Source organism: Chlorocebus sabaeus, chromosome 6, assembly GCF_047675955.1.
Source record: "Chlorocebus sabaeus isolate Y175 chromosome 6, mChlSab1.0.hap1, whole genome shotgun sequence".
Taxonomy (NCBI): domain Eukaryota; kingdom Metazoa; phylum Chordata; class Mammalia; order Primates; family Cercopithecidae; genus Chlorocebus; species Chlorocebus sabaeus.
This window is the reverse complement of record NC_132909.1, coordinates 26,132,360-26,160,025: the sequence shown is the minus strand read 5'-3', so window position 1 is coordinate 26,160,025 and position 27,666 is coordinate 26,132,360. Positions and strand designations below refer to the sequence as shown.

General features: G+C 48.8%; 1 protein-coding gene across 4 annotated transcripts in view; it reads right to left on the bottom strand.

Annotated features, from left to right (window-relative positions):
• Positions 1-27,666, bottom strand: part of ANKRD27 (ankyrin repeat domain 27) — a 79,104-nt gene that overhangs the window by 43,331 nt on the left and 8,107 nt on the right. For 3 of the 4 annotated variants that reach the window (XM_007996209.3, XM_037991500.2, XM_037991501.2), the window contains exons 2-12: positions 19,462-19,593; positions 10,871-10,981; positions 7,893-8,049; positions 5,799-5,953; positions 5,048-5,107; positions 4,907-4,960; positions 4,759-4,824; positions 4,598-4,674; positions 3,471-3,592; positions 2,073-2,151; positions 1,123-1,255 (exon numbers count right to left, since the gene is read on the bottom strand). In XM_007996209.3, coding sequence (XP_007994400.3) covers positions 1,123-1,255; positions 2,073-2,151; positions 3,471-3,592; positions 4,598-4,674; positions 4,759-4,824; positions 4,907-4,960; positions 5,048-5,107; positions 5,799-5,953; positions 7,893-8,049; positions 10,871-10,981; positions 19,462-19,563 — 1,116 coding nt within the window. In that variant the 5' untranslated portion in view covers positions 19,564-19,593. Of the gene's footprint in view, positions 1-1,122; positions 1,256-2,072; positions 2,152-3,470; positions 3,593-4,597; positions 4,675-4,758; positions 4,825-4,906; positions 4,961-5,047; positions 5,108-5,798; positions 5,954-7,892; positions 8,050-10,870; positions 10,982-19,461; positions 19,594-26,906; positions 27,068-27,666 lie in introns of all 4 variants that reach the window. The other variant, XM_007996210.3, reaches the window with a different exon arrangement.

Here is a 27,666-nt window from a genome sequence, read left to right as displayed (position 1 = left end):
AATCAGCACATACTCCCTCCCTTCTGAGCCATAAAAACCCTGGACTCAGCCAGACCCAGACAGATGTTGGGACTACTAACTGCGGAAAGGAGCTACCTACGTCGGGCCTCTTTGACTCGTCAGGACGACCTGCCTGCGGTAAGGAACTGTCCACTGTGCGTCTCCTGAGAGCTATTCTGCTCACCCTCCACTAGTCTACGTAACTCATTCTTCCTGGACATGGGACAAGAACTCAGGACCCACCAAATGGCAGGACTGCAAGAGCTGTAACATAAACAGAGCTAAAACATGCTCCCAACTCACTACCCTGCAGGTGACAAAAAGGAGAGAAGAGCTCTGGCCCTTCAGGGAGCCCAACCTAGGAGTTCCCTAAGCCAGGGCTATGACACTGTCCTTGAGGCTCTGCAGTTCCTGGTGTCTTCAAGCTTCCAGGCGCCACTGTGTTCCCCAGTGCCCACCATGGAAGCGGCCTACAGTATGCCTGCTCTAGCTGCATCCCTGCATGGAGCAGGACCCTGCACGAGCAACTTGGAGTTACCCACACCACCTCAGTCAGCACACCATGCCCGGTTGTGTGCAGTGGCCGGACCCTGCACTTGCTCACATACCCCTTGCCACTCCACACCTGGCTTGCCCTTGGCAGGCATGGGATCTGGGCCAGCAGCAGAAGCCAAGTGCAGCCTACCAGGCCAGGAGGGTGAAACAAGCCCAGCAGGCCTGAACAAAACTCAGGCAAAGGAGCTACCAGCCACAGAGATTTCGGGCTGGAAAGGCGACAGCCCAGGGATTCCATGACATCACCTCTTGAATATCGAGGTCAAGAAATCAAAATTCCCTGCTTCTGGCTTCCCTTTGTACCCACATGTCTTTGGAGAGGACGGGGACTAATGAAGTAGGATATTAACAATGAAAATCCCAGTGGTAACCCACCAACTTTTACCACCAATTGGGGGCTTGGTGTTTTCACTGAGTGATTTTCAAGACTCACAGCCCCTCAAACAGCTAAGGCCCCATTCCTGGGAGGCAATTTAAGAAAATCTCTGCCCACATACCAACCCCAGCACCCTATCAAGGGAACCATGATGCCCACAAAGGAAGGCCAGGGCAGGGGTGAGATCTTACAGGGGGTTTAGCGGAGAGGCTTCCTTGCCGAATATATTCGATGGCAGCTTCGAATGAGGTCAGGCAGTATCCCAGTTCATCCTTTGCCGAGCTGCTGAACCTGAAGTTTTTGATGTAACTCAAATTTGCCATCCTAATGAAAGGAAGAAAAAAGTTACATTGTTGTCTATTCAAGTCACACTTCTGCAAAAATAGTATTATTGGCTCGGGCGACTGACCAAATATCTAAAGTGTTGGTTCGCTCAGGGAGCTACCACCACGCTCACCTGGGTCTCTCTGCAGAGCGTGTGCGATTAGGAACACAAGTAAAATGACTAGCTAGTTCCCTGAAATAGTCTTTAGCAAGCTGATTACTGTAAACTGAGCTGTGGTTTCCAGGAGGAAGATGATGGGTTCGGGGCCAGAAAGAATGGTAATCAGCTTTCTGCTCAACCACTGCCTAGACACTCGTTCCAGAACAAGAAACATAAGCTCTCCGGGCCTCGGTTTCCCCATCTGTAAGTGGATGGATGAAGCGGGGCAGGCTCCACACCTAGCTCATAACAGGTGTCCAACTGAAGGTGGGCTTCTCCTAGAGTTATATTAGAACTACCACAGTGCAGTGCTGCCTTTTTTTTTTTTTTGAGATGGAGTCTAGCTCTGTCGCCCAGGCTGGAGTGCAGTGGTGCCATCTTGGCTCACTGAAAGCTCCACCTCCTGGGTTCATGCCATTCTCCTGCCTCAGCCTTCCGAGTAGCTGGGACTACAGGCACCTGCCACCATGTCTGGCTAATTTTTTTGTATTTTTTAGTAGAGACGGGGTTTCACCACGTTAGCCAGGATGGTCTCGACCTCCTGACCTCGTGATCCACCTGCCTCAGCCTCCCAAAGTGCTGGGATTACAGGTATGAGCCACTGTGCCCGGTCAAGCGCTGCCATTTTTAAAAGAGCATCTTAACAGAAAATGTTACCAATTAGGGATCTCCGTTTTCACAAGCAAGTATAACAGGACTGATAGCAGATCATCAGCACACATGGTCTCCAGGTTCACTGCAAAGGGGAAACACACATTCAATGCCATCATGAGATTCAAATGGACTGACAAGCGTATCAACTCCCTACCACCGCGCACCTTGTGAAACCACATATCAAGGAGATCACACATCGGGGAAGAAACGTCATTGCACAAGCTCCTTTACAGCATCCTGATCAGATGTCAGGTCCAGAGGGAAAAGAATGCCCAGCATTTTCAGAACATGACCAAAACAAGATATTAATAACTCAGGCCAGATACGGCGGCATGCGCCTATAATCCCAGAGCTTTGGGAGGCCAAGACAGGAGAACTGCTTGAGGCCAGGAGTCTGAGACCAGCCTGGGCAATATAGCAAGACCCCCACCACTACAAAAAACATGAAAATTAGCCAAGTGTGGTGGTGCATGCCTGTAACCCGAGGTACTTGGGAGGCTAAGGCAAGAGGATCACTTGAGCTCAGGAGTTCAAGGATGTAGTGACCTACAAATGCACCCAGCCTGGGTGACAGAGTGAGACCCTGTCTCTTAAGACCAAAAAAAAAAAAAAAAAAAACAGAGATGTTAACTCCAAGCAGACCATGCCTTGCCACCCTCCTGGACAGTGAAAGAGCCCAGGGAAGTGGCTACAGTAATACAAAATGAAGATGAGTCCAGAGCCATCACCAAAAGCCTCTTTCTTCCTAAAGTCACTAAGGTCCTTCCTAAGGTCACTTCCGCTTTATAGACATGGAGTCCACTGCCCATGTGGAGTTTCACTTTTTTTTCATTTTGAAATTTTATGTAATTCATTCACGTTTAAAAATTCAAACAATACGAAAGAGTAAACTGTGAATGTTCCTCCCATCCCCGCCAGCCAGTCTCTTTTCCCAGAGGCTCCTGCTGCTGCTTCCTGCACATCTGTTCAGGACAGCTATGAGCTCACCATCACATCGTGGCTACACAGCTGTCCCCCTTTCTTTGATGCTGTTGGCTGGAAGTCTACCATATGCATTCCTCTTTATTTCATTCGATATACTCAGGATCATCCCTTACCTACACATACAGCTATATCTCATGTCTCTTCCTTATTGACTTTTTCTTGACTTTTTTTTTTTTTTTTGAGAAGGGGTCTCGCTCTCTCACTAGACTGGAGTGCACTGGTGTGATCATAGCTCACTGCAGCCTCCAATTCCTGGCCTCAAGTGATCCTCCCACCTTGGCCTCCCAAAGCACTGGGGTTACAGAGGTGAGCCACTGTGCCCAGCCCCATAAAAACCCCTTACGATAGCATCACTCTTTGCTTTTTCATCTGGATGTAGCATCTCCCCCTTGGCCAGGCCCCTTCCCAAGCACAAACCTCTCTGGCTTGGAGACTGTGTGATGAGCTGCACCACCTTTCGCAAGCAGACAAGCTTCTGCTGTGGGGAGGTGCATTTGTTCAGCTGAGCCAGCTCTCTTTTGGCACGAGGTATGTTAAAGCTGTAAAATAATGTGGAAAGTGACAACTTCAGAGCACAGTAAGAGAACTCTTCGGCCTGGATCTAAGAACACATCTCAGGGTCTATACTTCTCACAACAAACCAGAAGGAAGGAAACACAAAAACAGATACTGAGAAGTCATCTGACTCAAGTCAGCGGCAAAACAGAACAGCCTTCAATCCCATTCAGGCTGCCAGGTGATACAGCTGTACAAGAAAGTTGAAAAAAAAAAAAATTCCTATTCCTAGAGGGAAATAACCCAAAGACGGTTGTGGGAGGTGAAACATTTTTGTGTCCCACCGAAACTTAAATTAGGCCGGGTGCAGTGGCTCATGCCCATAATCCCAGCACTTGTAAGTCAAGGTGGGCAGATCACTTGAGGTCAGGAGTTCAAGACCAGCCTGGCCAACAAGGTGAAACCCCGTCTCTACTAAAAATACAAAAATTAGCAGGGTGTGGTGGTATGCACCTGTAATCCCAGCTACTCGGGAGGCTGAGGCAGGAGAATCACTTGAACTCGAAAGGCGGACGTTGCAGTGAGCCGAGATCACGCCACTGCACTCCAGCCTGGGCAATAGAGTGAGACTTTGTCTCAAAAACAAAAAAAAAATTAAAATTAAAAAAAATGAAACTTAAATTAACTCCTAAGTAGGTGCCTCTATGGCAAGGTTCCCTTGGGTGGGCAGGTGGGATGTCCCCTGCATGCAGAAACCACGTGGGCAAATTACATGCCCACTTGGGGCATGGGGACTAGCTGCACAAAACCCCGTGCCTAGTGGCTTCCATCCAGTCGGCGTGCTGGTGCACAGTGTGGGAGGGGGATGGCTACACACAGTCACCTGTAAAGGGTAGCCCTTCATCTTTGGTTGCAAGTAACTGCACTGTTCCTCAGAACCAACCATGTCAAATCAGCGTGTCGCCTCTGCCACCGAGAGGGCCTACTTCCAAGAGAAGACAGCGCCCCTGCCTCCGAGAACACCAAGCCACTGTGGCGTGAACCCTTACCTGAACTCCGGTTTCACACCAATATCTTTCTGCTGAAGATCTTGAAGGCTTCTTGTGATTTTGTTAAAGGCAGCATCCTAACAACAGATTTTAACGAACCTTCAAATTTCTCAAAAATCACAGCAGGCTTCCATCTTGGGTGATAACAACTGAGAACCTACCTCGCTTGCCTCCATGGTCCCCACGTATTTAAAGATCAGGTCGTAAATTTCATGATGGACGTACATCTGTGGAATCAACAGACCCCATTCAGGGTGTGGGCAGGCAACAGGGTGTGCCTCCCTCCCAGCCACTCCGCCCCAACCTCACCTCCACTGCCTGCTTCATCAGGCTCATCTGGGCCTCCTGCTTGGCGAGCATTTTCTAGAGGGCAAGAGAAGCACAGTGAAAGGGCCTGGATTTGCATGGGGGTGCACCGCAATCCTCCCTCTCGGAAGTCTTGCTGCTTACCAGGTGAGAGTCCCTCAGAAGCTGCTGGAGGCATTTGGTGTAGAGAGCATTCGCTGAGTCCTAAACCACACAGAGCAGAGGGACCTTACCAGCGAGGCCATGATGCGGGAGCCAGAGCAGGTAACGCGCTCAGAGTTTCAAGGGTTAACGCAAGCTTTATCAAGTCAATTACATGATTTTTCTCAACTTTTTTTTTTTTAGGTGTGTATGCATTAAAAGCAGGAGAAATTTCCCCTTGGGGTTAATAAGAGAATAATAATACTCATTTTTATACTTCCTCATGGTTTATACCACTTGGTTTTTGTTTTTGTTTTTTTAAGAGAAAGGGTCTCACTTTGTTGCCCAAAGTAGAATGCAGTGGTATGACTACAGCACGCTGCAGTCTCAAATGCCTGAGCTAAAGTGATCCTCCCACCTCCACCTCCCAAGTAGCTGGGAATACACGTACATGCCACCACACCTGGCTAATTTTTGTATTTTCTGTAGTGATGGGGTCTTTTTATGTTGCCCAGGCTGGTCTTGAACTCCCAGCCTCAAGAGATCCTCCCATCTTGGCCTCCTAAAGTGCTGGGAAGACAGGCTTGCGCCACCATGCCTGGCTAAACTACTTTTATAGTTAGAGAGAAACATTTTTAAAAGACTTCAAACAGTAAGGCAGCACCAGGCAGTTCCAGAGAAAACTGAGGGTTCCCGGTGCCCTGCACTGAACCGAGACAGGGCACGCCAGGCAAAGGGCAGCACGGCTACTGACTATGTGGTGACGGAGGCTCTTCCTCTCGCATTCTCGGAATGTTCGGTGGAAAGAGGCGATGTTCCTGTCAAATCGTTCGGAGTGTCTTCCCAAGAACTCTCTCACATCTTCAATGGTTTTCAGGGAAAAGGGATCTGAGGGTGCCAAAGGCTCTTCTGAAAAAGAAACAGGTCAGGCCTGCTGAAGCCTCTGCTGGTTCCTGACTCTGTCCTGTCCTACCCTAGAGGGTCTAGGCCCTCTGGGGAGGAGGGCAAATGTCCTTATTCCAAGACACTGCACAAGAACAGCCCAGTTACAGGACACCCTGGAGTTCAGAGAGCCTGGTCCTCTCAAGGCCTCTTCCTGGGACAAAACCAAACTATGTGGGACCATCAGCAAGACCCCGATTCCTGACAATAAGAGCCTCAGTGGGCATCCTGCACACTGTTATCTCAATTTTCTGGGGAAAATGAAGAATTATTATTTATTAAAAATAACGAAATCTCAAAGAGGCACAATGCTGGAGCTGGGTGCTATAAGAGCCAGCCCTGAAGCTGAGACCCAGAGACAAAGCTGGGGCTACCACTTTGCACAACTCATGGGGGCAACAGTCACATCCCAGGTTGATCACAGGTAGGCTGAGGCCTACGTGAATGCTGCCTCCTGGAATTGTGCAATGCCCGACCTGTGCAACAGTAGCCCTGATCCACACCTCCTCAGCCCAGTGACTTTAAGTTCTAGGAGGAACCACTGGAAACAATGATATAGGTCTCCACGTGGCTCTTGAATATTTTCCAGGATGTTTAACCTTTTTAAAAAAATAATTTACTGGCCGGGCGCGGTGGCTCCCGCCTGTAATCCCAGTACTTCAGGAGGCTGAGGCGGGCAGATCACAAGGTCACGAGATCGAGACCATCCTGGCCAACAAAGTGACACTCTGTCTCTACTAAAAATACAAAAATTAGCGGGGTGTGGTGGTGGACGCCTGTAATCCCAGCTACTCAGGAGGCTGAGGCAGGAGAACCGCTTGAACCCAGGAGCTGGAGGTTGCAGTGAGCCGAGATTATGCCACTGCACTCCATCCTGGCAACAGAGCAAGACTCCGTCTCAAAAATAATTAAATAATAATAATAATTTTATTGTTTTTGGAGATAGGGTCCTGCTCTGTAGCCCACACTAGAGTGCAGTAGTGTGATCATGGCTCAGTGCAGCCTTCAATTCCTAGGCTCGAGTGACCCTCCCACCTCAGCCTTTTGAATAACTGAGACTACAGGCATGCACCACCATGCTCAGCTAATTTTTATCTTTTTTTTTTTTTTTTGAGGTGAATTCTCACTCTGTAGCCCAGGCTGGAGTGCAGTGGTGCGATCTCAGCTCACGGCAACCTCCCTGTCCCGGGTTCAAGTGATTCTCCTGCCTCAGCCTTCCGAGTAGCTGGGATTACAGGAGTGCACCAGTGCACCTAATTTTTTTGTATTTCAGTAGAGATGGGGTTTCACCATGCTGGCCAGGCTGGTCTTGAACTCTTGACCTCAGGTAATCCGCCCACCTCAGCCTCCCAAAGTGCTAGGATTACAGGCGTGAGCCACCGGCCTATTTTTTATTTTTGAGACAGTCTCACTCTGTCACCCAGGATAGAGTGCAGCGGCGTGATCTCAGCTCACTGCAACCTCCGCCTTCTGGGTTCAAGCAATTCTCCTGCCTCAGCCTCCTGGGTAGCTGGGATTACAGGGGCACGCCACCATGCCCAGCTAATTTTTGTATTTTTAGTAGAGATGGGGTTTCGCCCTGTTGACCAGGCTGATCTTGAACTCCTGGTCTCAAGTAATCTGCCTGCCTCAGCCTCCCAAAGTGCTGGGATTACAGGCGTGAGCCACTGTGGCCGGCCTGATTTTTTAAATTTTTTATAGAGACGGGGTCTCACCATGTTGTCTAGGCTAGTTTTGAACTCCTGGCCTCAAGTGATCCTCACGCCTTGGCCTCCCAAAGTGCAGGGATTACAGGCGCAAGCCAACATACCTGGCCTTGTTTAACCTTTCGACAGTTAAGTCAGGAACAAGTTCAACAAACACATTTCTCTAAAACAGGAGAAAAGGGTTTTTTCTCCCAGAATACCTGAACTCTCTCTCTTTTCCAAAGGATGGGCTATACACAGGATGCTGAAACTCTCTTCTTTTTCATTGTAGAAAGTTTCTTCAAAGAGAACGGGCACTGAGAGAAGACAGGCAAAACCAGCTCCTAATTTAATCCTGTTCCCTTGTATAAAGACATCCTGCAAACAAGAAAACCATCACTGCACCAGCAGCCGGGTCAACCATGTCCCACTCTCAGCCCGGCCCCCAACGCAGCACGTAACCAGACCCTATGGCCTTCACCCCAGTGTGGGTTTGCTGCGGCACAAATGCTCTCCTGTTTTGTTTGTTTTGATACTAAAATAGTTCCTCTTTGTGGACCTAGTAACTGTGGCTGCAAGATACCCGAATTATTTTTATTTTTTTTACTTTTGAGACAGAGTCTCACTCCGTCACCCAGGCTGGAGTGCAGCGGTGCAATCTCGGCTCACTGTAACCTCTGCCTCCCAGGGTCAAGCAATTCTCCTGCCTCAGCCTCCTGAGTACCTAGCACCACAGGCACCCACCACCACACCCAGCTAATTTTTATATTTTTAGTAGAGACGTGGTTTTGCCATGTTGGCCAGGCTGGAAGGCACCTGATAGCTTTTTTCACTGTTGATGTTAACCATGGGGCATGTGTTTTGTTTTGTTTTTTTTTTTTTGCTTTTAAAGCAGAAGCAGGTAGATTCTGAGAGAGGGAGACTTTATTCCCATTCAGGAATGGCCCTGTTTTTCCCGGCATCCCCGTGGTCAGGGAAGCCCGGCCACACTGTCCTCGCTAGGGCGGTAGCTGCATTCAGACATGGCAGCTGAGGCTTGTGGCGCAGTGACGGGGAGAGGAAGCACGGGGTTGTCAGTGCACCTGCTCTGCCCTGTGGCTCACAAGACACACTGCTATTTTCCTGCCACAGATCTGCTCACCCCAGCTGTCAGTCAGCTTAGTTGATTTGTTCTCTTTTGGACACTCAGATCTACAAAGAGGACAGGAGTCGGGCTTTGCGCGGCTGGTCTGCCCCCAGCACCCGGCCATGACCACAGTGAGCCATGCAGGGAGTAGCAGGTGGGATTCAGCCCTGGCCACACTGTAGCACCAGATTACTTCCATCTCTTAGATAGGGAGAGCTTTCTTTCTTTTTCTTCTCACAAAGAACACAGGATTTCTTCTACTCGAGAAATAGCTCAATGTTTTTTCTGTTGCAACATTTAAAAAGGATCCAGGCCGGGTACAGTGGCTCGTGCCTGTAATCCAAACACTTTGGGAGACCAAGGTGGGTGGATCATTTGAGGTCAGGAGCTGAGACTGAGCTACAGAGTGAGACTCTGTCTCCAAAAAAAAAAAAAAAAAAAATGCACTGTGTGATTCCAGAGCTAAGAAGAAAAAAAAATGCTAAATTATCTGAGTTCGATCACTGCATTGTGGTTACATAAGAGAATGCCTGTTCTTGAGAAATACACTGAACTGTCTTGGGCTAAAGGGCACAGTGTCTGCAACTTAGTCTCAAAAGATTCAGGCTGGGAGCAGTGGCACACGCCTGTAATCCCAGCACTTTGGGAGGCTGAGGCGGGCAGATCATGAGGTTAAGACATTAAGACCATCCTGGCCAACACGGTGAAACCCCATCTCTACTAAAAACACAAAAATTAGCTGGGCATGGTGGCGCATGCCTGTAGTCCCAGCTACTCAGGAGACTGAGGCAGGAGAATCGTTTGAACCTGGGAGGTAGAGGTTGGGTGCACTGAGTCGAGATCACACCACTGCACTCCAGCCTGCACTTCAGATTCTGTCTGAAAAAAAAAAAAAAAAAAAAAAAGATTCAAAATAATAATGTGTCAAGAGAGATAAAACAACCAATGTGTGGCCGGGCGCGGTGGCTCAAGTCTGTAATCCCAGCACTTTGGGAGGCCGAGACGGGCGGATCACGAGGTCAGGAGATAGAGACCATCCTGGCTAACATGGTGAAACCCCGTCTCTACTAAAAATACAAAAAAACTAGCCGGGCGAGGTGGCAGGCACCTGTAGTCCCAGCTACTTGGGAGGCTGAGGCAGGAGAATGGCGCGAACTCGGGAGGCGGAGCTTGCAGTAAGCCGAGATGGCGCCACTGCACTCCAGCCTGGGCGACAGAGCAAAACTCCATCTCAAAAAAAAAACAACACAAACAATGTGGCAAGAATGTTAACAGCTTGGGGGGAAGCATGTTTAAGAGTTTTTTTGACTTTACTAAAACATTTGAAATTATTTCAAAACAAAAGATTGTTTTTTGGGTGTTTTTTTCTTTTCCCCCCCCGAGTCTCGCTCTGTTGCCCAGGCTACGGGGGGGGTAGCACCATCATGGCTTACTGCAAGCTCAAACTCCTGGGCTTAAGCAATTCTCCCACCTCTGCCTCCCAAGTGGCTGGGACTATAAGCACGTACCATCACGTCTGGCTAATTTTTTCATTTTTATTTTTGGCAGAGATGAGGTCTCGCTGTGTTGTCCAGGCTGGTCTCAAACTCCTGGCCTCAAGTGATTCTCCTGCCTCGGCCTCCCAAAGTGCTAGGATTACAGGCATGAGCCACCATGCCCAGCCGAAACAAAAAGTTTTTAAAAACTACAATAGTCATCCCTGATGTCCTATTTGGGGCCGAGAAACTGACAAGCTTTTCATGGTACTGGGATAAAGCAACTTCCTCTGGCTGGGACATCAGCAAGGAGGAGGTGTTCCAGTGACACATGGCAGACACCCCATCACGGGCTCAGGGAGAGACGCTCGGCACCTCCCGGCCTCCAAGGCAGCAGCTGGGGTCCTGCTCACTGTCACCACCTCCCTTTCCTCCACCACAAAGGCAGGGTCCCTCCAGCCCCCCACGGGGCTGCAGCGAGTGTCAAACGCCACCATTGCCAGTAGCTGTGAAAGGCTGAGAACGGGACTCTCTTCCCTCCCCTCTGGTCCCAAACACGGAGTAGGTGACCCTGGCCCACCCACCAAGAAATGAATACCTTTCCATTTAAGGTCTGAAAATGTTCTTCCACAGGTATCAAAATGTAGGACTCAAACTGACAAGTAGACTGGACGCTGCTCGACAGGCTTCCTTTGCAGGGTACTAAGACCTAGAAAAAACAATTCGGGGGAACATTATTAGATAGACGTGCCATTTACCACCTCAGCAGAACAGGGTGTGCCCAAAGGCACTCCAGCTGGACACACAGTGGGACCTGCTGGCAGACAGAACGCCCGAGGTCCCTTGCCAACACGGCCACAGTGGCTGCCAGCTGAGTTGATCTGCTGCTGCTGCTGTTGTTGTTGTTGCTGCTGTTGTGATGGAATCAGGCAGAGGAGGAGAACAGTACAAATCCTTCTCCACCTTCAGAGGTAGAGGCTGACGGCTCCTTCCCACACTTGCTGGGTCCTCCCCCAAGCTAGCGGCCCCAGGCTCCCTGTCTATTCTCAACAGTGCAGTTACAAGGACCCAGGGCCTCAGGGACAAGTCCAGATGAAGACAGGAGCACTTGCAAAGTACAGAAAAGGGAAGATGAAAAATCACACTTTCTCCTACCATTCAAAAAAGAAACACGGCCAGGCGCGGTGGCTCATGCCTGTAATCGTAGCACTTTGAGAGGCCAAGGCAGGTCGATCACTTGAGGTCAGGAGTTCTAGACCAGTACGGCCAACATGGCAAAACCCTGGCTCTACTAAAAATACAAAAATTAGCAAGGCGCGGTGGCGCACGCCTGTAATGCCAGCACTTTGGGCGGCTGAGGCAGGCGGATCACTTGAGGCCAGGAGTTTGAGACCAGCCTGGGCCACACGGTAAAACCCTGTCTCTACTAAAGAAACAAAAAACAAACACAAAAACAGAACAAAAAAATTACCTGGGCATGGTGGTGCACGCCTATAGTCCCAGCTACTTGGGAGGCTGAGGTGGGAGGATTACCTAGGTCTGGGAGGCAGAGGTTGCAGTGAGCTGAGATCGCGCCACTGCACTCCAGCCTGTGTAAGAGAGCAAGACCCTATCTCCAAAATAAAAAAGCATAAAGAAAAGAGTAGAAGGAAACCATCATCCATGGGGAGCCCACCTTGGCCTCCCAAAGTGCTGGATGACAGTCAGGAGCCACTGTGCCTGGTCCATTGTATTATTCTTTCTACCTTTATATGTTTGAAATTATACATAATAATCTGAAATTTTAATAAAAAATTAAAATAAAGCGAGGCCCTTAGATATTACGCTAGAAGAAACGACCTCAAGGCTTCCAAGTGGCCTCACCACTGCAGTTGGCAGACAAGGAAAGAAGATCCTAGAGGCCAAAGTGGGTCACAGGCAATGGGATCTAAAGAGCCAGTCCTCGGGTGTTTAATGCTTGAAGTCGAAGATGGCCCCCTCCAGCTGCACATGAAGGACTCACACCATCCCATTCAAGGAAGTGCCACGGCTGGAGGGCCTTCATCTGGTCTCCGGGAAGCAGGAACTTCAAAGGGGCCTCAAAGAACTCTGTCCCACTGTGCCCACATGCTGCCCGCTTGTTCGCATCACCTTCTCCGCCTCCCCAACTTGCATAATGCACGCCTGGCCCCATTCACGGCATCCCCACTGCCAAGCACACTACAGGACACGAGGCAGGTGCCCAGTGCATGTTTGCTGGGTAAATCGGGGGCCCTCAGGACCAACCCTTCCCCCATCCAGTTTTCTGGCAGACACAAAACGGAGCTCTAGTTCCTCCTATGCCAAGAAAGAGAGAGGCTCCTGCTGGCCAGAGCATTTCATAGCAAGCAGAAGCCAACGCTGGGCTGTCAGGCTCCACCCACCCCCACAGCAATCCTGCTGAGACTGGGAAGGAGTCAGGCCTGGAGGAGGGGGTGGGCAGCTAGGCCAATGGCCTCCAGGCTATCCCTTAGGGGGCTTCAGACTACTTCTGGAGTAGCTGTGGAGTTTTTACAGCCGGCAAAGACTTTTCAGAGTTACCGGCATAGACAAAGTTCAGAGTTACCGTGAAGACCAGAAGGTGGGGACCTAGAAATTTCAAGGCTTAACCAAAAAAGGGTTTATTCTAGCCCCTTTATAAAGAATTTTTTAAATAACAGTAATTAAAGAAAGGCCAGGTGCGGTGGCTCACGCCTGTAATCCCAACACTTAGGGAGGCAGAGGCAGGTGGATCACCTGAGGTCAGGAGTTTGAGATCAGTCTGGCTAACATGGCGAAACCCCATCTCTACAACTAAAAATACAAAAATTAGCCAGGCGTGGTGGCGACAAAAATTAGCCAGGCGTGGTGGCGGCCGCTTGTAATCCCAGTTACTCAGGAGGCTGAGGCAGGAGAATCGCTTGAACCCGGGAGGCGGAGGTTGCAGTGAGCCGAGATCGCACCACTGCACTCCAGCCTGGGCTACAAGAGCGAAACTCCATCCCGGGGGCGGCGTGGGCAGGGCAAGAAAGTCCTGCAGGAGCTGCATTTTATGGGGAAAAACCAAAGGAGACAGGCGCCGTGGTGCATGCCTGTAATCACAGCACTTTGGGAGGCCGAGGCGGGTGGATCACTTGAGTCCAGGAGTTCGAGACCAGCCTGAGAGACAGGGCAAAACTTCATCTCCACAAAAAATACAAAAATTACCCAGGCATGGTGGTGCACGCCTGTAGTCCCAGCTAAGGAGGCTAAGACAGGAGGATCACTTGAGCCCAGGAGGCGGAGGTTGCAGTGAGCCAAGATCACGCCACTACACTCCAGCGTGGGTGACAGAGCAAGACCCCATTTCAAAAGAAAGAAAGAAAGAAAGAAAAGTCAAATAAAAAGCAAGAATCTGCCTGAGTGGCACCTACTCCAGGGCGCCCTCCTGCTTCCTCCTCAGGCTGGATTAAGCACTCCACAACTGCCCACACTGCCTTTTGTCCTGACACCCATTCCTCTGGCCTGCAAATGGCCAGTTTCCGGAATTCCCTGAAGGCATGCCAAGTTCCCTACTGATCATGTAACCCTGAAACCTGGCACGGTGCCTGGCGTGGAGTGGATGGCCACGGCTTGTTGGCAGCATCTATACTAAATAAATCCTGAGAACTGGAGCAGGGGTCTCAGCGCCCTCAGCTTGGATGAAAGTCAGTTCCTGGGGCTCAGAAGACATGCCGCTGGGCTCCCAGACTAGGCCCCCGGAGCCTGCTTACCCCGTTAAATCAGACACCTCAATAAAAGGACCAAGTTTAATCTCCTTTGAAATTTTTGTTTTACTTGTAGGCAAAGGGGCCGGTCCCCTGGTGCACCTGGGAAACCTGGAGGACTTCCAACCCTGCGCTGTAGCCCCAGGGACGCAGACCTGCCCAGCCTGCTCTGAGGACGCCGCAGGTGTGTAATTAGCCAGATAGCTGTAAGCACAGCGGTGACTTTTAGAAGAAGTGGGGGTGTCACGGGCCTCTGAGATTGAAATTTGAAATCTGGGTGAGCACAGAAGAAGGCACTTCCACTGTCCAATCAGATAGCAGAGGAGGGCAGGAAGGAGACACCTGCCTGGATGCCGGGCGTCCCCACAAAAGGAGCACCTGGGAAGGAAGGTGCCTCGAGGCATGGCTGGGTGGGGGTGGGGAGGGAAGGAGCAGTCAAGCTGCACGCTCAGCTGCCCACACACACTGCTGGAGGGCCACACGGAGAAGAGGCGGCCCAGCAGCGTGGACGCAGGGAGAAGCATGGTGCAGTTCACTCTGCAGGAGACACATGTTTTTCTTTTGTTTTGTTTTTTTTGTTTGTTTGTTTTTGTTTTTTGAGACGGAGTCTCCTTCTGTTGCCCAGGCTGGAGTGCAGTGGCATGATCTCAGCTCACTGCAACCTTCGCCTCCTGGGTTCATGCGATCCTCCTGCCTCAGCCTCCCGAGTAGCTGGGATTACAAGCACCCACCACCATGCCTGGCTAATTTTTTGTATTTTTAGCAGAGACCAGGTTTCACTGTGTCAGCCAGACTGGTCTCAAACTCCTGACCTCATGATCCGCCCGCCTCAGCCTCCCAAAGTGCTGGGATTACAGGCGTGAGCCACCATGCCCGGCCAAGACACAAGTTTTTAAGTGGTGATTTCACATTTTTGCAGTCTGATAAAAGACTCTGATCTCCAGGGCAGACTCAAGGGCAGTCAAACTTGGTACAAGGTCACGACCAGCTTGGGCAACATAGTGAGACCCTATCTCTACCAAAATATTAAAAATGAAATAAAGTTGGTACGATGCCCAAACTTCATGGAAAGATATTTGGCATTCAACTGTTGAGGCCACAGAGATCCCTTAGAGATGACAAAAAGGATGGCATCTATGTTGCTCAGGCTGGAGTGCAGTAGCTATTTAGAGGTGCAATCCCACTACTGATCAGCACAGGAGGGTTTTTTTTTGGTTTTTTGGGTTTTTTTTCCTTTTTTGAGATAGAGTCTTCCTCTGTCGCCTGGGCTGGAGTGCAGTGGCGCAATCTCGGCTCACTGCAACCTCTGCTTCCAGGGTTCAATGGATTCTCATGCCTCAGTCATCCAAGCAGCTGGGATTAACAGTGCGCACCACCACATCTAGCTAATTTTTGTATTTTTAGTAGATATGGGTTTTCACCATGTTGACCAGGCTGGTCTTGAACTCCTGACCTCAAATGATCTGCCTGCCTTGGCCTCCCAAAGTGCTGGGATTACAGGCGTGAGCCACTGTGCCCAGCATACCACAGGACTTTTGACCTGCTCCATTTCCAACCTGGCAGTGTTCACCCCTCCTTGGGCAACATAGTGGTCCCCCACTCCTGGGAGGTCACCATACTGATGCCAAACTTAGTATGGAGATGCAATCAGCATAGCTCACGACATCCCAGAGCTCCTGGGCTCCAGCGATCCTCCTGCCTCAGCCTCCTGAGTAGCTGGGACTATAGGCCTGCGCCAACATGACCAACAACCTCACTGATTGAAATACAACAAACAAGGCTGAGGAAGACCAGAGGCTCACTGCTGCCCCCTGTGGACCCCAGCAGTTCCTGTGGATGCCCTGGATCTCAGGAGGAGCTAGAGTGAGGGTCTGGGGTTCTGTGGGGGAACCCTGGATGGTACAGCCTAAGAAGAATCTCCATTCTCCGGTGTCCCTGAAAGGAAGGCGACAAGGTAGAAAAGTTCGTTCAAAATCCCTCGTTTGTTAAAGTGGGCTTGAGTGGAATCCCATGACTTGTAGCTGAAAAGCACTTAGTTGGCCAGGCATGGTGGCTCACACCTGTAATCCCAGCACTTTGGGAGGCCAAGGCAGGAGGATTGCCTGAGGTCAGGAGTTCAAGGCCAGCCTGGGCAAGAAATTGAGACCCTCGTCTCTACAAAAATTACAAAAGTTAGGCCAATGCAGTGGCTCACGTCTGTAATCGCAGCACTTTGGGAGGTCAAGGCAGGTGGATCACTTGAGGTCAGGAGTTCGAGACAAGCCTGGTCAACATAGTGAAACTCCATCTCTGCTAAAAATACAAACATCAGCCAGGCATGGTAGTGGGTGCCTGTAATCCCAACTACTTGGTAGGCTGAGGTAAGAGAATCACTTGAACCCAGGAGGTGGAGGTTGCAGCAAGCTGAGCTAGAGCCACTACACTCCAGCCTGGGCAACACAGTGAGACTCTGTCTCCAAAAAAAAAAAATTGCAAAAATTAGCCAGGCATGGTGGAGTGTGACTGTTGTCCCAGCTACTCAAGAGGCTAAGGTGGGAGGATTGCCTGAGCCTGGGAGGTTGAGGCTGCAGTAAGCCCTGACTGTGCCACTGCACTCCAGCCTGGGCAACAGAGTGAGACCCTGTCTCAAAAATAATAATAAAATAAAAAGAAAAGAAAGAAAAAGAAAAGCCTGGAATGGTAGCCACCGGGCTCAGTAACACCATGCTGAGCAAGATAGAGCTTCCCCAAAGAGCTTCCACAGAAATAACTATGCCACAGCGTGACACTTCTAAAAAGCTAAAGATATATATGAATATATGCACTTGTCTAGACAGTAGTTTAAATATCATACAACGAAGATAGGAAGGGAGGAAATATTCCTGCAGTACGGCCAGGCCCTCCCTGATCCATGTACGGCCCTGCGTCCTGTACATTTCCACTGCGACACTCACCACCGTCGTAATTAGTATGCACTCGCTCAGTAAATGACCATCTCTCACACTAGAATTTAAGCTCCATGAGGGTAAAGATGGTGATCTACAGCCAGGCATGGCAGCTCACGCCTGTAATCCCAGCACTTTGGGAGGCCGAGGCAGGAGGATCGCTTGAGGCCAACAGCCTGGGCAACATAGTGAGACCCCATCTCTACAAAAAATAAAAACCAGTCAGGCATGGTGGCACATGCTTGTAGTCCCAGCTACTTGGGAGGCTGAGGCAGAAGGACTGCTTGATTCTAGAGGTCTGAGGCTGCAGTGAGCCATGTTCACATCACTGTACTCTAGCCCAGCCTGGGGGACAGAGCAAGACCTTATCTCAAAAAAAAAAGGTAGTGATGTGTGTTTCTGTTTCTTGGTGAATCCCCATCATCAAGCAAAGTGTCTTGCATACTGCAGCTTTTAATAATTGCTGTGGAATGAACTGATTACAATGAATGATGACAATGAATGTCTTTGGTGAATTTTATGAGATTTTTATTTGGAAAGAGCTATATTCTCTAATTTTTTAAATAATGAACTTTTTGGCTTCTAAAATCTAAAGTAAGAATATTGTGGTGAAGAAATATGGATCACAAAACTAATCATAAAAACTGGAAAAGATGTCAAAGAAACCTAGCTTCTCTTTGGGAGACGGAGGCGGGCGGATCACTTGAGGCCAGGAGTTTGAGACCAGCCAGGACAACATGGTGAAACCCCATTCCTACTAAAAATACAAAAATTAGGCCGGCTGTGGGGGCTCACGCCTGTAATCCCAGTATAATGGGAGGCCAAGGCGGGTGGATCATGAGGTCAAGAGATCGAGACCATCTGGGCCAACATGGTGAAACCCCGTCTCCACTAAAAATACAAAAATTAGTTGGGTGTGGTGGCACGTGCCTGTAGTCCCAGCTACTCAGGAGGCTGAGGCAGGAAAACTGCTTGAACCCAGGAGGCAGAGGTTGCAGTGATTCAAGATGGCGCCACTGCACTTAGCCTGGGTGACACAGCAAGACTCTGTTTCAAAAAAAAGAGAAAAAAAAAATTAGCCGGGCATGGTGGCTTGTGCCTGTAATCCCAGCTACTCAGGAGGCTGAGGCAAATCGCTTGAACCCGGGAGGCTGAGATTGCAGAGAGTCAGAGTCGAGATCGTGCCACTGCACTCTAGCCTGAGCAACAGGCTCAAAAAAAAAAAAAAAAAAAAAAAAAGAAACCCGGTTTCTGATGGCAGAGCTTGGCCTAGGCAAAATGAATGTCAATTCCGGCCCAGGCATGGTGGCTCATGCCTGTAATCCCAGCACTTTGGGAAGCCGAGGTGGGAGGATCACCTGAGGTCAGGAGTTCGATCGAGAGCAGCCTGGCCAACATGGGTGAAACCCCATCTCTACTAAAAACACAAAAATTAGCCAGGCATGGTTGCACACACCTGCAATCCCAGCTACTTGGGAGGCCAAGGCAGGAGAATCACTTGAACCTGGGAGGCGGATGTTGCTGTGAGCCGAGATCACGCCACCAAACTCCAGCCTGGGCGACAGAGCAAGACTCTGTCTCAAAAAAAATTAACAAATAAAAATAAAAATAAATGAAAGTCAATTCCAGTGCCCCTGAGAGACCGCTGAGAACCTGAAGCCACACTCAGCTAACCTGACTTCTCCTTCAGTTCAAACCCTCAGACACCTCACATACCTGAGTAAAGTCGCCCCATGGGATAAGAGAAGTGGATATGCCCATTTGAGAGAGTAGGAGACAACAGACAAAAAAAGACAAGACTCCTCAAGCAGAGGCCACAGACAACACAAATGCACCTGGGACACTGTGTCCCCCAGTGCTGTCTAAGTAGAATGCCCACCAAGTTCAGTGACCTGAGAACTGGAAAGATCCACAACACAGGGCCTGCCCTCTGTCCAGGCAGATGCCCCCACCGTGACAGGTGACAGCGTCTCCTGCCTGCTTCTCATTCCTGTTACCTGGCTGCCCCTGAAGGCTTCTGAGGTTGTGACCTCTACCAGAGAAGTTCTTTCATCATAGTGCTTTCCCTTTGGAAAAGCCTTTCAAAGCGGTCTATGAATGCATTTACTCGGTCCCTTATTCTATGAGGGTGAGCACCCACCTCCCAGACAGACCAGGACTCGTGAGGCCCCAGGGAGCAACTCATTGTAGCCCTGGAGAAGCCCCCATAGGCAAGAGAGAAACAAGAGACCACCACAGCATGAGACCAAGTGTCACTGGTGGTGCTCCACAAAAGGGCACTGTTAGCCACAGGCGGGGGCCGGGAGTTCAGAGAAAGTATTACAGCCTGGACTGCAATCCCAGGAGGCTTCCTGGAGGGAGCGGCTCATGGGGGCCCCTCGCTGCTCACTCAGAGACCAAGCACACTGCTGGGAGCTTGTTGAGCTGGGTTTATAACGAACTCCCTCCAAACTGAGTCTTAGTCTACCACGTGTCTGGAACCATTCATGCCTCAGGGCAACCCTGAGGCTCAGCGCACTTACGATGCCGTGGATTTGGGCCACTTTGCTGCACAAGTCGGGGCGCCACTTTTGCAGAGCCAGATAGAAAGGATTTTTCAGGAGGTCTTCATCATACAGAGCCATATGGACTTCAGATGGGTCAGAGCAAATCTCCTGCAACAAGGGAGGGAAAAGCAGTGAATGGCCATTTTCGAATTTATGTAACACATGAAAATCTGCATGTGGCATTTTCTCTTTTTTTTTTTGAGATGGAGTCTCACTCTGTCGCCCAGTATGGAGTGCAGCGGTGCAATCTCAGCTCACTGCAACCTCTGTCTCCTGGGCTCAAGCAATTCTCCTGGATCAGCCTCGGGAGCAGCAGGGACTACAGGCGCCCGCCATCACGCTCGCTTATTTTTGTATTTTTAGTAAAGACAGGGTTTCGCCATGTTGGCCAGGCTGGTCTTGAACTCCTGACCTCAGGTGATCTGCCCACTTGGCCTCCCAAAGTGCTGGGATTACAGGCATGAGCCATCACACCCGACCTGCATCTGGCAATTTCTAAAGAGCATCCTCCAAATAAAAAAGAATTCATGACTGACTCCACCTGGAAATCTCAAATATAACCCACCAATTCCAAGATGACCTATTTGTTGGCTGATGTGTAAATTATGTTCAGAAAATCTTGTTAAACTCCAAGTCTTGGCTAAAGTATAAATGGCTATTTTTAGAACATCCTACATGACCAAAATTATGACACTCTCAAGATACTCATGTATTTTTAATGAAATATTTTAGCACACGGAAAAGTACTGAGTAATAATGCAAACCTAGCACCAGAATTAAGCAATCGTGACATTTTGCCATGTTTGCCTCAGATTTTCTTTTAAGAAATAAAGTAGAAGGCAGGTGTGATGGTTCACGCCTGTCATTCTACCACTTTGGGAGCCTGAGGCAAGAGGATCCCGTGAGCCCAGGAGTTTAAGACCAGTCTGGGCAATAGAGCAAAACCCTCATCTCTACAAAAATAAACAATTATCTAGGTGTGGTGGCATGTGCCTGTTAGTCCCAGCCACTTGGGAGGCTGAGGCAGGAGAATCGCTTGAACCCAGGACGCAGAAGCTGCAGTGAGCCGAGATCATGCCACTGCACTCCAGCCTGGGCGACAGAGCGAGACTCCGTCTCAAAAAAAAGAAAACGAAAGAGGCCGAGGAGCGCTCCTTTGCTCCTCTGGCCACGTGAGGTTACAGAGAACAGACAGCTGTCTATGAAGCAGGCCCTCCCCAGACACCCAACCTGCAGGATCTTCACCTTGTACTTCCAGCCTCCAGAACTGTGAGAAACACATTTCTGTCATTTTCAAGTCATCCAGTCTACAGTGTTTTGTTACAGCAGCCTACATTGGCTGAGATAGTCTGTGAGTATAAAGTCATATCCCACTGTTTTTAGTTTTCACTGGTTCATTAATTAAATGAACTAAATTTCTTTATGTTTTGTAAACTGCCTTATGTCTTTTGCTCACTTTCCCATTGGGTGGTTGGCCTTTTTCTTAGGATTTATAGTTCTTTACACATCTGTATACTAGAGTAAGTTTTAAATATCATCTTCCAGGTTGGCTATAATCACAGCACTTCGGAAGGATGAGGTAGGAGGATCACTTGAGGTCAAGAGTTCAAGACCAGCCTGGGCAACATAGCGAGACCCCATCTCTACAAAAAAAAGTTTTAAAAATTAGCCATGTGTGGTGGTGTGTGCCTATAGTCCCAGCTACTCAGGAGGCTGGGGCAGGAGAATCACTTCAGCCCAGGAGGTTAAGGCCACTAGGAGCCATAATTACGCCATTGCACTCCACCCTGCGTGATGGAGCAAGACACTGTCTAAAAAAAAAATATATATATATATATATACACACACACATACACACATACACTCACACCATCTCCCAGTCTGTAACTTGCTTTTTCATTTTGTCAAATGGATGTGTTCAGAAATAGAAGTTTGGATGTTATTTAGTTATTTTGAGACAGGGTTTCACACTGTCGCCCAGGCTAGAGCTGGAGTCCAGTGGCATGATCGCAGCTCACCATAACCTTGAACTCCTGGGCTCAAGTGATCTCCCACCTCCCACCTCAGCCTCCAGAGCAGCTGGGACTACAGGCATGCACCGCCACACCCAACTTTTTTTTTATTTTTCATTTTTTGTAGAGATGAGATTTTGCTGTGTTGCCCAAGCTGAACTTGAACTCTCGGCCTCACGTAATCCTCCCACCTCAGCCTCCCAAAACGCTGGGATTACAGGTGTGAGTCACTGCGTCTGGCCAGAAATTTTGATGTGAATGGGAAGTCATCCCTCAGTATACTTGGGGGATTGGTTCCAGGACCCCCTTGAATACCCAAGTCCATGCATACTCAAATCCCATGGTCGGCCTTGTGGAATTCACATGTCTATGTCAGCCCTCCATATAGAGAAATTTGCAACCTGTGAATACGGTATTTTCAACCTGAATTTGGTTGAAAAAAACACATGTAAGTGGGCCCACACAGTTCAAACCCGTATTGTTCAAGGGTCAACAATAGTTGGATTTGCCACTCTTTGCCTTTCAGGTCAGTGCTTTTAGAGCCTTAGGAAGTCTGTAATTGGCATGTCTATCCTCTGGCAGGTCTTTTTGCAAAGTGACTTCACTATTCCCCCATCAGAAGACAGAGTAGGCCAAGCACGGTGGCTCATGCCTATAATCCCAGCACTTTGGAAGGCCGAGGCAGGCAAATCATTTGAGGTCAGGAGTGCGAGATCAGTCTGACCAACATGGCAAAACTACATCTCTACAAAAATACAAAAATTAGCGGGGAGTGGTGGCATGTGCCTGTTATCCCAGCTACCTGGGAGGCTGAGGCAGAAGAATCGCTTGAACTCAGGAGGCAGAGGTTGCAGTAACCCGAGATCCTGCCACTGCACTCCACCTTGGGCAAAAGAGAGAGACTCAGTCTCAACAAAAGAAAAAAAAAGCAAGCAGACTCATTTCCGCAGCCCCTGAATCAGAGCCAGCCCTGTGACTTGCTTCAACCAACAGGGAGAATCGATGCTGTACAATTTATGAGTGTCAGCTTCAAGAGGTCTTACAGGAGCCAGGCACAATGGCTCCCTCCTGTAATCCCAGCACTTTGGGAGGCCAAGGCAGGAGGATCACTTCAGACCAGGAGTTAAGAGACCAGCCTGGGCAAAATGGCAAGATCCTGTCTCTACAAATAATAAAATACAAAAATTATGGGCTGGGCGCGGTGGTTCACGCCTGTAATCCCAGCACTTTGGGAAGCCAAGGTGGGCGGATCATGAAATCAGGAAATTGAGACCATGGTGAAACCCCGTCTCTACTAAAAATACAAAAAAAATGAGCCGGGCACGGTGGCGGGCGCCTGTAGTCCCAGGTACTCGGGAGGCTGAGGCAGGAGAATGGCATGAACCCGGGAGGCGGAGCTTGCAGTGAGCTGAGATGGTGCCACTGCACTCCAGCCTGGGTGACAGAGCGAGATTCCATCTCAAAAAAAAAACAAAAAAAAAAAACAATTTTCCACGCGTGCTGGTACATGCCTGTAGTCCCAACTACTCGGGAGGCTGAGAAGGGAGGATCGCTTGAGCCCAGGAGTTTGAGGCTGCAATGAACTATGATTGAAACACTGCACTCCAGCCTAGGCAACAGAGTGAGACCCTATCTCTTTAAAAAAAAAAAAAAAAAAGCCCAGGTACGGTGGCTCATGCCTCTAATCTCAACACTTTGGGAGGCCTGGGCGGGTGGATCACTTGAGGTCAGGCGTTTGAGACCAGCCTGGACAACATGGTGAAACCCCCTACTAAAATACAAAAATTAGCCAGGCATGATGGCATGCGCCTGTAGTCCCAGCTACTCAGGAGGCTGAGACAGGAAAATCGCAGGAGGCAGAGGTTGCAGTGAGCCAAGATCGCACCACTTCACTCCAGCCTGGGTGACAGAGGGAGACTCTGTCTCAAAACAAAAAAAAACCTCTTAGTACATTTAAGAAATAAGAAAACTCACGCCTGTAATCCCAGCACTTTGGGAGGCCGAGGCGGGCGGATCACGAGGTCAGGAGATCGAGACCATCCTGGCTAACACGGTGAAACCCCGTCTCTACTAAAATACAAAAAATTAGCCGGGCGCGGTGGCGGGCGCCTGTAGTCCCAGCTACTCCGGAGGCTGAGGCAGGAGAATGGCGTAAACCCGGGAGGCGGAGCTTGCAGTGAGCTGAGATGGCGCAACTGCACTCCAGCCTGGGCGACAGAGTGAAGACTCCGCCTCAAAAAAAAAAAAAAAAAAAAGAAATAAGAAAAATAGAAGTATATACATACATATACACTTATATAAGGCCTTGCAGATTCTCATTCTCTTGGTACCCCAAGATCCCAAAGCTGTGAAGAAGCCCACATGATGAAAGGCCGTGGGGGAAGAGCGAGGCCAAGGTGGCCCAGTGAGCACAGCCAACCTGCCAGCAGAATATAGCCCCTTGAGGAAGCCCAGCTGACACCAGCAGAGGAACCACTCGCCCAACTCACACAAGGTAGGGAGTAATAAATTGTGGCAGTTTGAAGTCACTACATTTTGGGTTGGTTTGTTCCATAGCAAAGGCTACCTGAAACCACGTCCTTTCCAATTTCAAAGTCATAAAGGTAGTCCTTACGATTTCTAAAAATATTAAAGTTTTCTATTTTTAGGTCTTCAGTCTATCTGGATTTTTGTATATGCTATAAATCGAGTGTCTAACTGTATTTCTCCATATAGAAAGTCAATGGTCCCATCATCATTTTTTGAATATTCTATCCATTTCGCACTGGTTGATAATGCTACCGTTGTCACATTCCAAGATCCCATGTATGTTTAGCCTGTTTCCAGGCTCTATTCAGTTTCAAGGGTCTCACTGTCACATGTGAGAAATACAATTATGTATATATTACACAGAAATACACAATGTCATTTTAAATTTTCTATTAGCACATTAAAAAACAAACAGGATGCAATTTTAATAATATATTTTATCTTAATATATCCAAAATACGGTATTTTCAACATGTGACCATTATTTATTTTGTTTTTTAGAGACGGGGTCTTGCTATTTTGCCCAGACTACAGTGCAGTGGCTATTCACAAGCCGAGATGACGGACATGATCTCGGCTCACCGCAGCCCTGAACTCCCAGCCTCAAGAAGTCCTCCCATTTCAGCCTCCCAAGTAGCTGGGACCACAGGTATATGTCACTGCACTTGACTTGATCATTATTTAAAAGTTATTGGCTGGGCACAGTGGCTCACGCCTGTAATCCCACTACTCTGGGAGGCTGAGGTGGGCAGATCACCTGAGGTCAGGAGTTCAAGACCAGCCTGGCCAACATCGTGAAACCCCATCTCTACAAATATACAAAAATTAGCCAGGTATGATGGCGGCTGCCTGTAATCCCAGCTACCTGGGAGGATGAGGCAGGAGAATTGCTTGAACCCAGGAAGCAGCGGTTGCAGTGAGCCGAGATTGTGCCATTGCACTCCAGCCTGGGCAACAGAGCAAGACTCCATCCCCAAATAATAACAATAATAAAAAGTTATTAATGATGGCCGGGCACAGCGGCTCATGCCTGTAATCCCAGCACTCTGGAAGGTCAAAGCAGGTGGACTGCTTGAGTCCACGAGTTCGAGACCAGCCTGGGCAACATGGTGAAACCCCATCTTTACAAAATACAAAAATTAGCCAGGCTACTTGGGAGGCTGAGGCAGGAGAATCGCTTGAGCCCAGGAGGCAGAGACAGAGAGAAAAAAAGAAACTATTATTAATGATATATATTACATTCTTTTTTATTCCCAAGTCTTTAAAAGCTCATGTGCATTTTACATTTACAGCACTTCTCAATTCATACTAGCCACATTTCATGTGCTCAGTAGCCACTAGCAGCTGTATACTGGACAGGGCAGGGAGAGACCACATATGAACATTTATTTTATATGACTACAGCTTCATAATAAGCCTTACTATCTCAGAGAAAGGCTTCCCTCCCGTTTGTTCTCCAAAGGTTATTCCTTGTCCTTTACAATATCAAATGAATCAGAATCAGCTTGTCAATTATACGAAAAATCCTATTAGGATTTTTACTGGACCTGCACTAAATTCATGGACTGGAGAGTGAATATCTTTATAATTACAATTTTTTTTTTCTTTTTGATACATAGTCTCTCTCTCTCTCACCCACACTAAAGTGCAGTGGCGTGATTTCAGCTCACTGCAACCTTTGCCTCCCGGGTTCAAGCAATTCCCCTAACTCAGCCTCCCAAGTAGCTGGGATTACAGGTGCCCACCACTACATCTGGCTAATTTTTTGTTGTTGTTGTTGTTGTTGTTTTGAGAGGGAGTCTTGCTCTGTTGCCCAGGCTGGAGTGCAGTGGCATGATCTCGGCTCACTACAAGCTCCGCCCCCGGGTTCACGCCATTCTCCTGCCTCAGCCTCCCAAGTAGCTGGGACTACAGGCGCCCGCCAACATGCCTGGCTAATTTTTTGTCTTTTTAGTAGAGACAGAGTTTCACCATGTTAGCCAGAATGGTCTCAATCTCCTGACCTCGTGATCCGCCTGCCTCAGCCTCCCAAAGTGCTTGGATCACAGGCGTGAGCCACCATGCCCAGCCTAATTTTTGTATTTTTAGTAGAGACGCAGTTTCACCATGTTGGCTAGGCTGGTCTTGAACTCCTGGCTTCAAGTCATCTTCCTACCTCGGCCTCCCAAAGTGTTGGGATTACAGGCGTGAGCCACTGTGCCCAGCCTGCCTTTTTTTTTTTTTGAGACAGTCTTGCTCTGTTGCCCAGGTTGGAGTGCAGTGACACGCTCTTGGCTCACTGCAACCTGTGCTTCCCAGGTTCAAGCAATTCTCATGCCTTGGCCTCCCAATTAGCTCAGACTACAGATGCATGCCACAATACTAACTTTTTGTGTATGTGTTTTGGTAGAGACGGGGTTTCACCATATTGGCCAGGCTGGTCTTGAACTCCTGGCTTCAAGTGATCTTCCTACCTCGGCCTCCCAAAGTGTTGGGATTACAGGCATGAGCCACCACACTCAGCCCTACAATTATGAATTTTATCATCCACATATATGGTATATCTTTCTATGAATGTCTTCTTCGATGTCCTCCAACTTTTCCATAAGGATCATATATGACTTTTATTAGACTATTTATATATTCTGTATAGACTTCGCTGCTGTTGTGAAAGGGGTTGCTAAAATTAGATTGCTTATTATAGGTAAGGTTCTAAAAGCAAAAGCCAAATGGATTTACATCAGAGTCATGCTGTACAGATAAAATAAGAATCAGTATGGAACACACCTACCACTACCATCAGAACTAGGACTTCTGAAGCCAGAGTAGACCCTTCCATGATTCATGACTGAAAGGTCTGTGAAGCGCCAAAAGAAGATTACAGGTCAGTGTTCAACTCACTTTAGGAAATAAGCCGTTTGAAGGACGTTGCTGCCTGTAGACTGCTCCATGCGGCTAACTAATGTGAACCAGTGCTTTGTGTGTTTCATGAAACATTCTACAGCTGTTCCTCATCGTCCCTGGTCTGCTCCTCTGAACCAATGAGCTCTCAGAGAGGATGCCTACAAAATGGGCACAGAAAAGGAGATCAGCTTTTTTTTTTTTTTTTTTTTTTTTTTTTTTTTGAGACAGAGTCTCAGTTGCCCAGGCTGGAGTGCAGTGGCATAATCTCGGCTCACTGCCACCTCCACCCCTGGGATCAAGCAATTCTCCTGCCTCAGCCTCCCTCGTAGCTGGGATTACAGTTGTGTGCTACCACTCCTGGCTAATTTTTGTATTTTTAGTAGAGACGGGGTTTCACCATGATGGCCAGGCTGGTCTCAACCTCCTGACCTCAAGTGATCCACCTGCCTCGGCCTCCCAAAGTGCTGGGATTACAGGCGTGAGCCACCACGCCTGGCCAGGAGATCAGATTTCTAACCACATCATCCCACCTCTCTGAGCCTCCATCTGGGCCTGCGCCATAGAGAATGCTAATACCTGTCTGCAGGATTCTTATGAGGATCATTTACAAGCCACCTTCACTATCTTTGACACGCAGTACTGCATATCAATGTAGCAACAGTTACTGCTCACATGGGACTTCTGTGAGAATTAGAAACAAGCACCCGACTTCCCAGGGGACACAGCCCTGTACAAGGGCACTAGGCTAGTGAGCAGG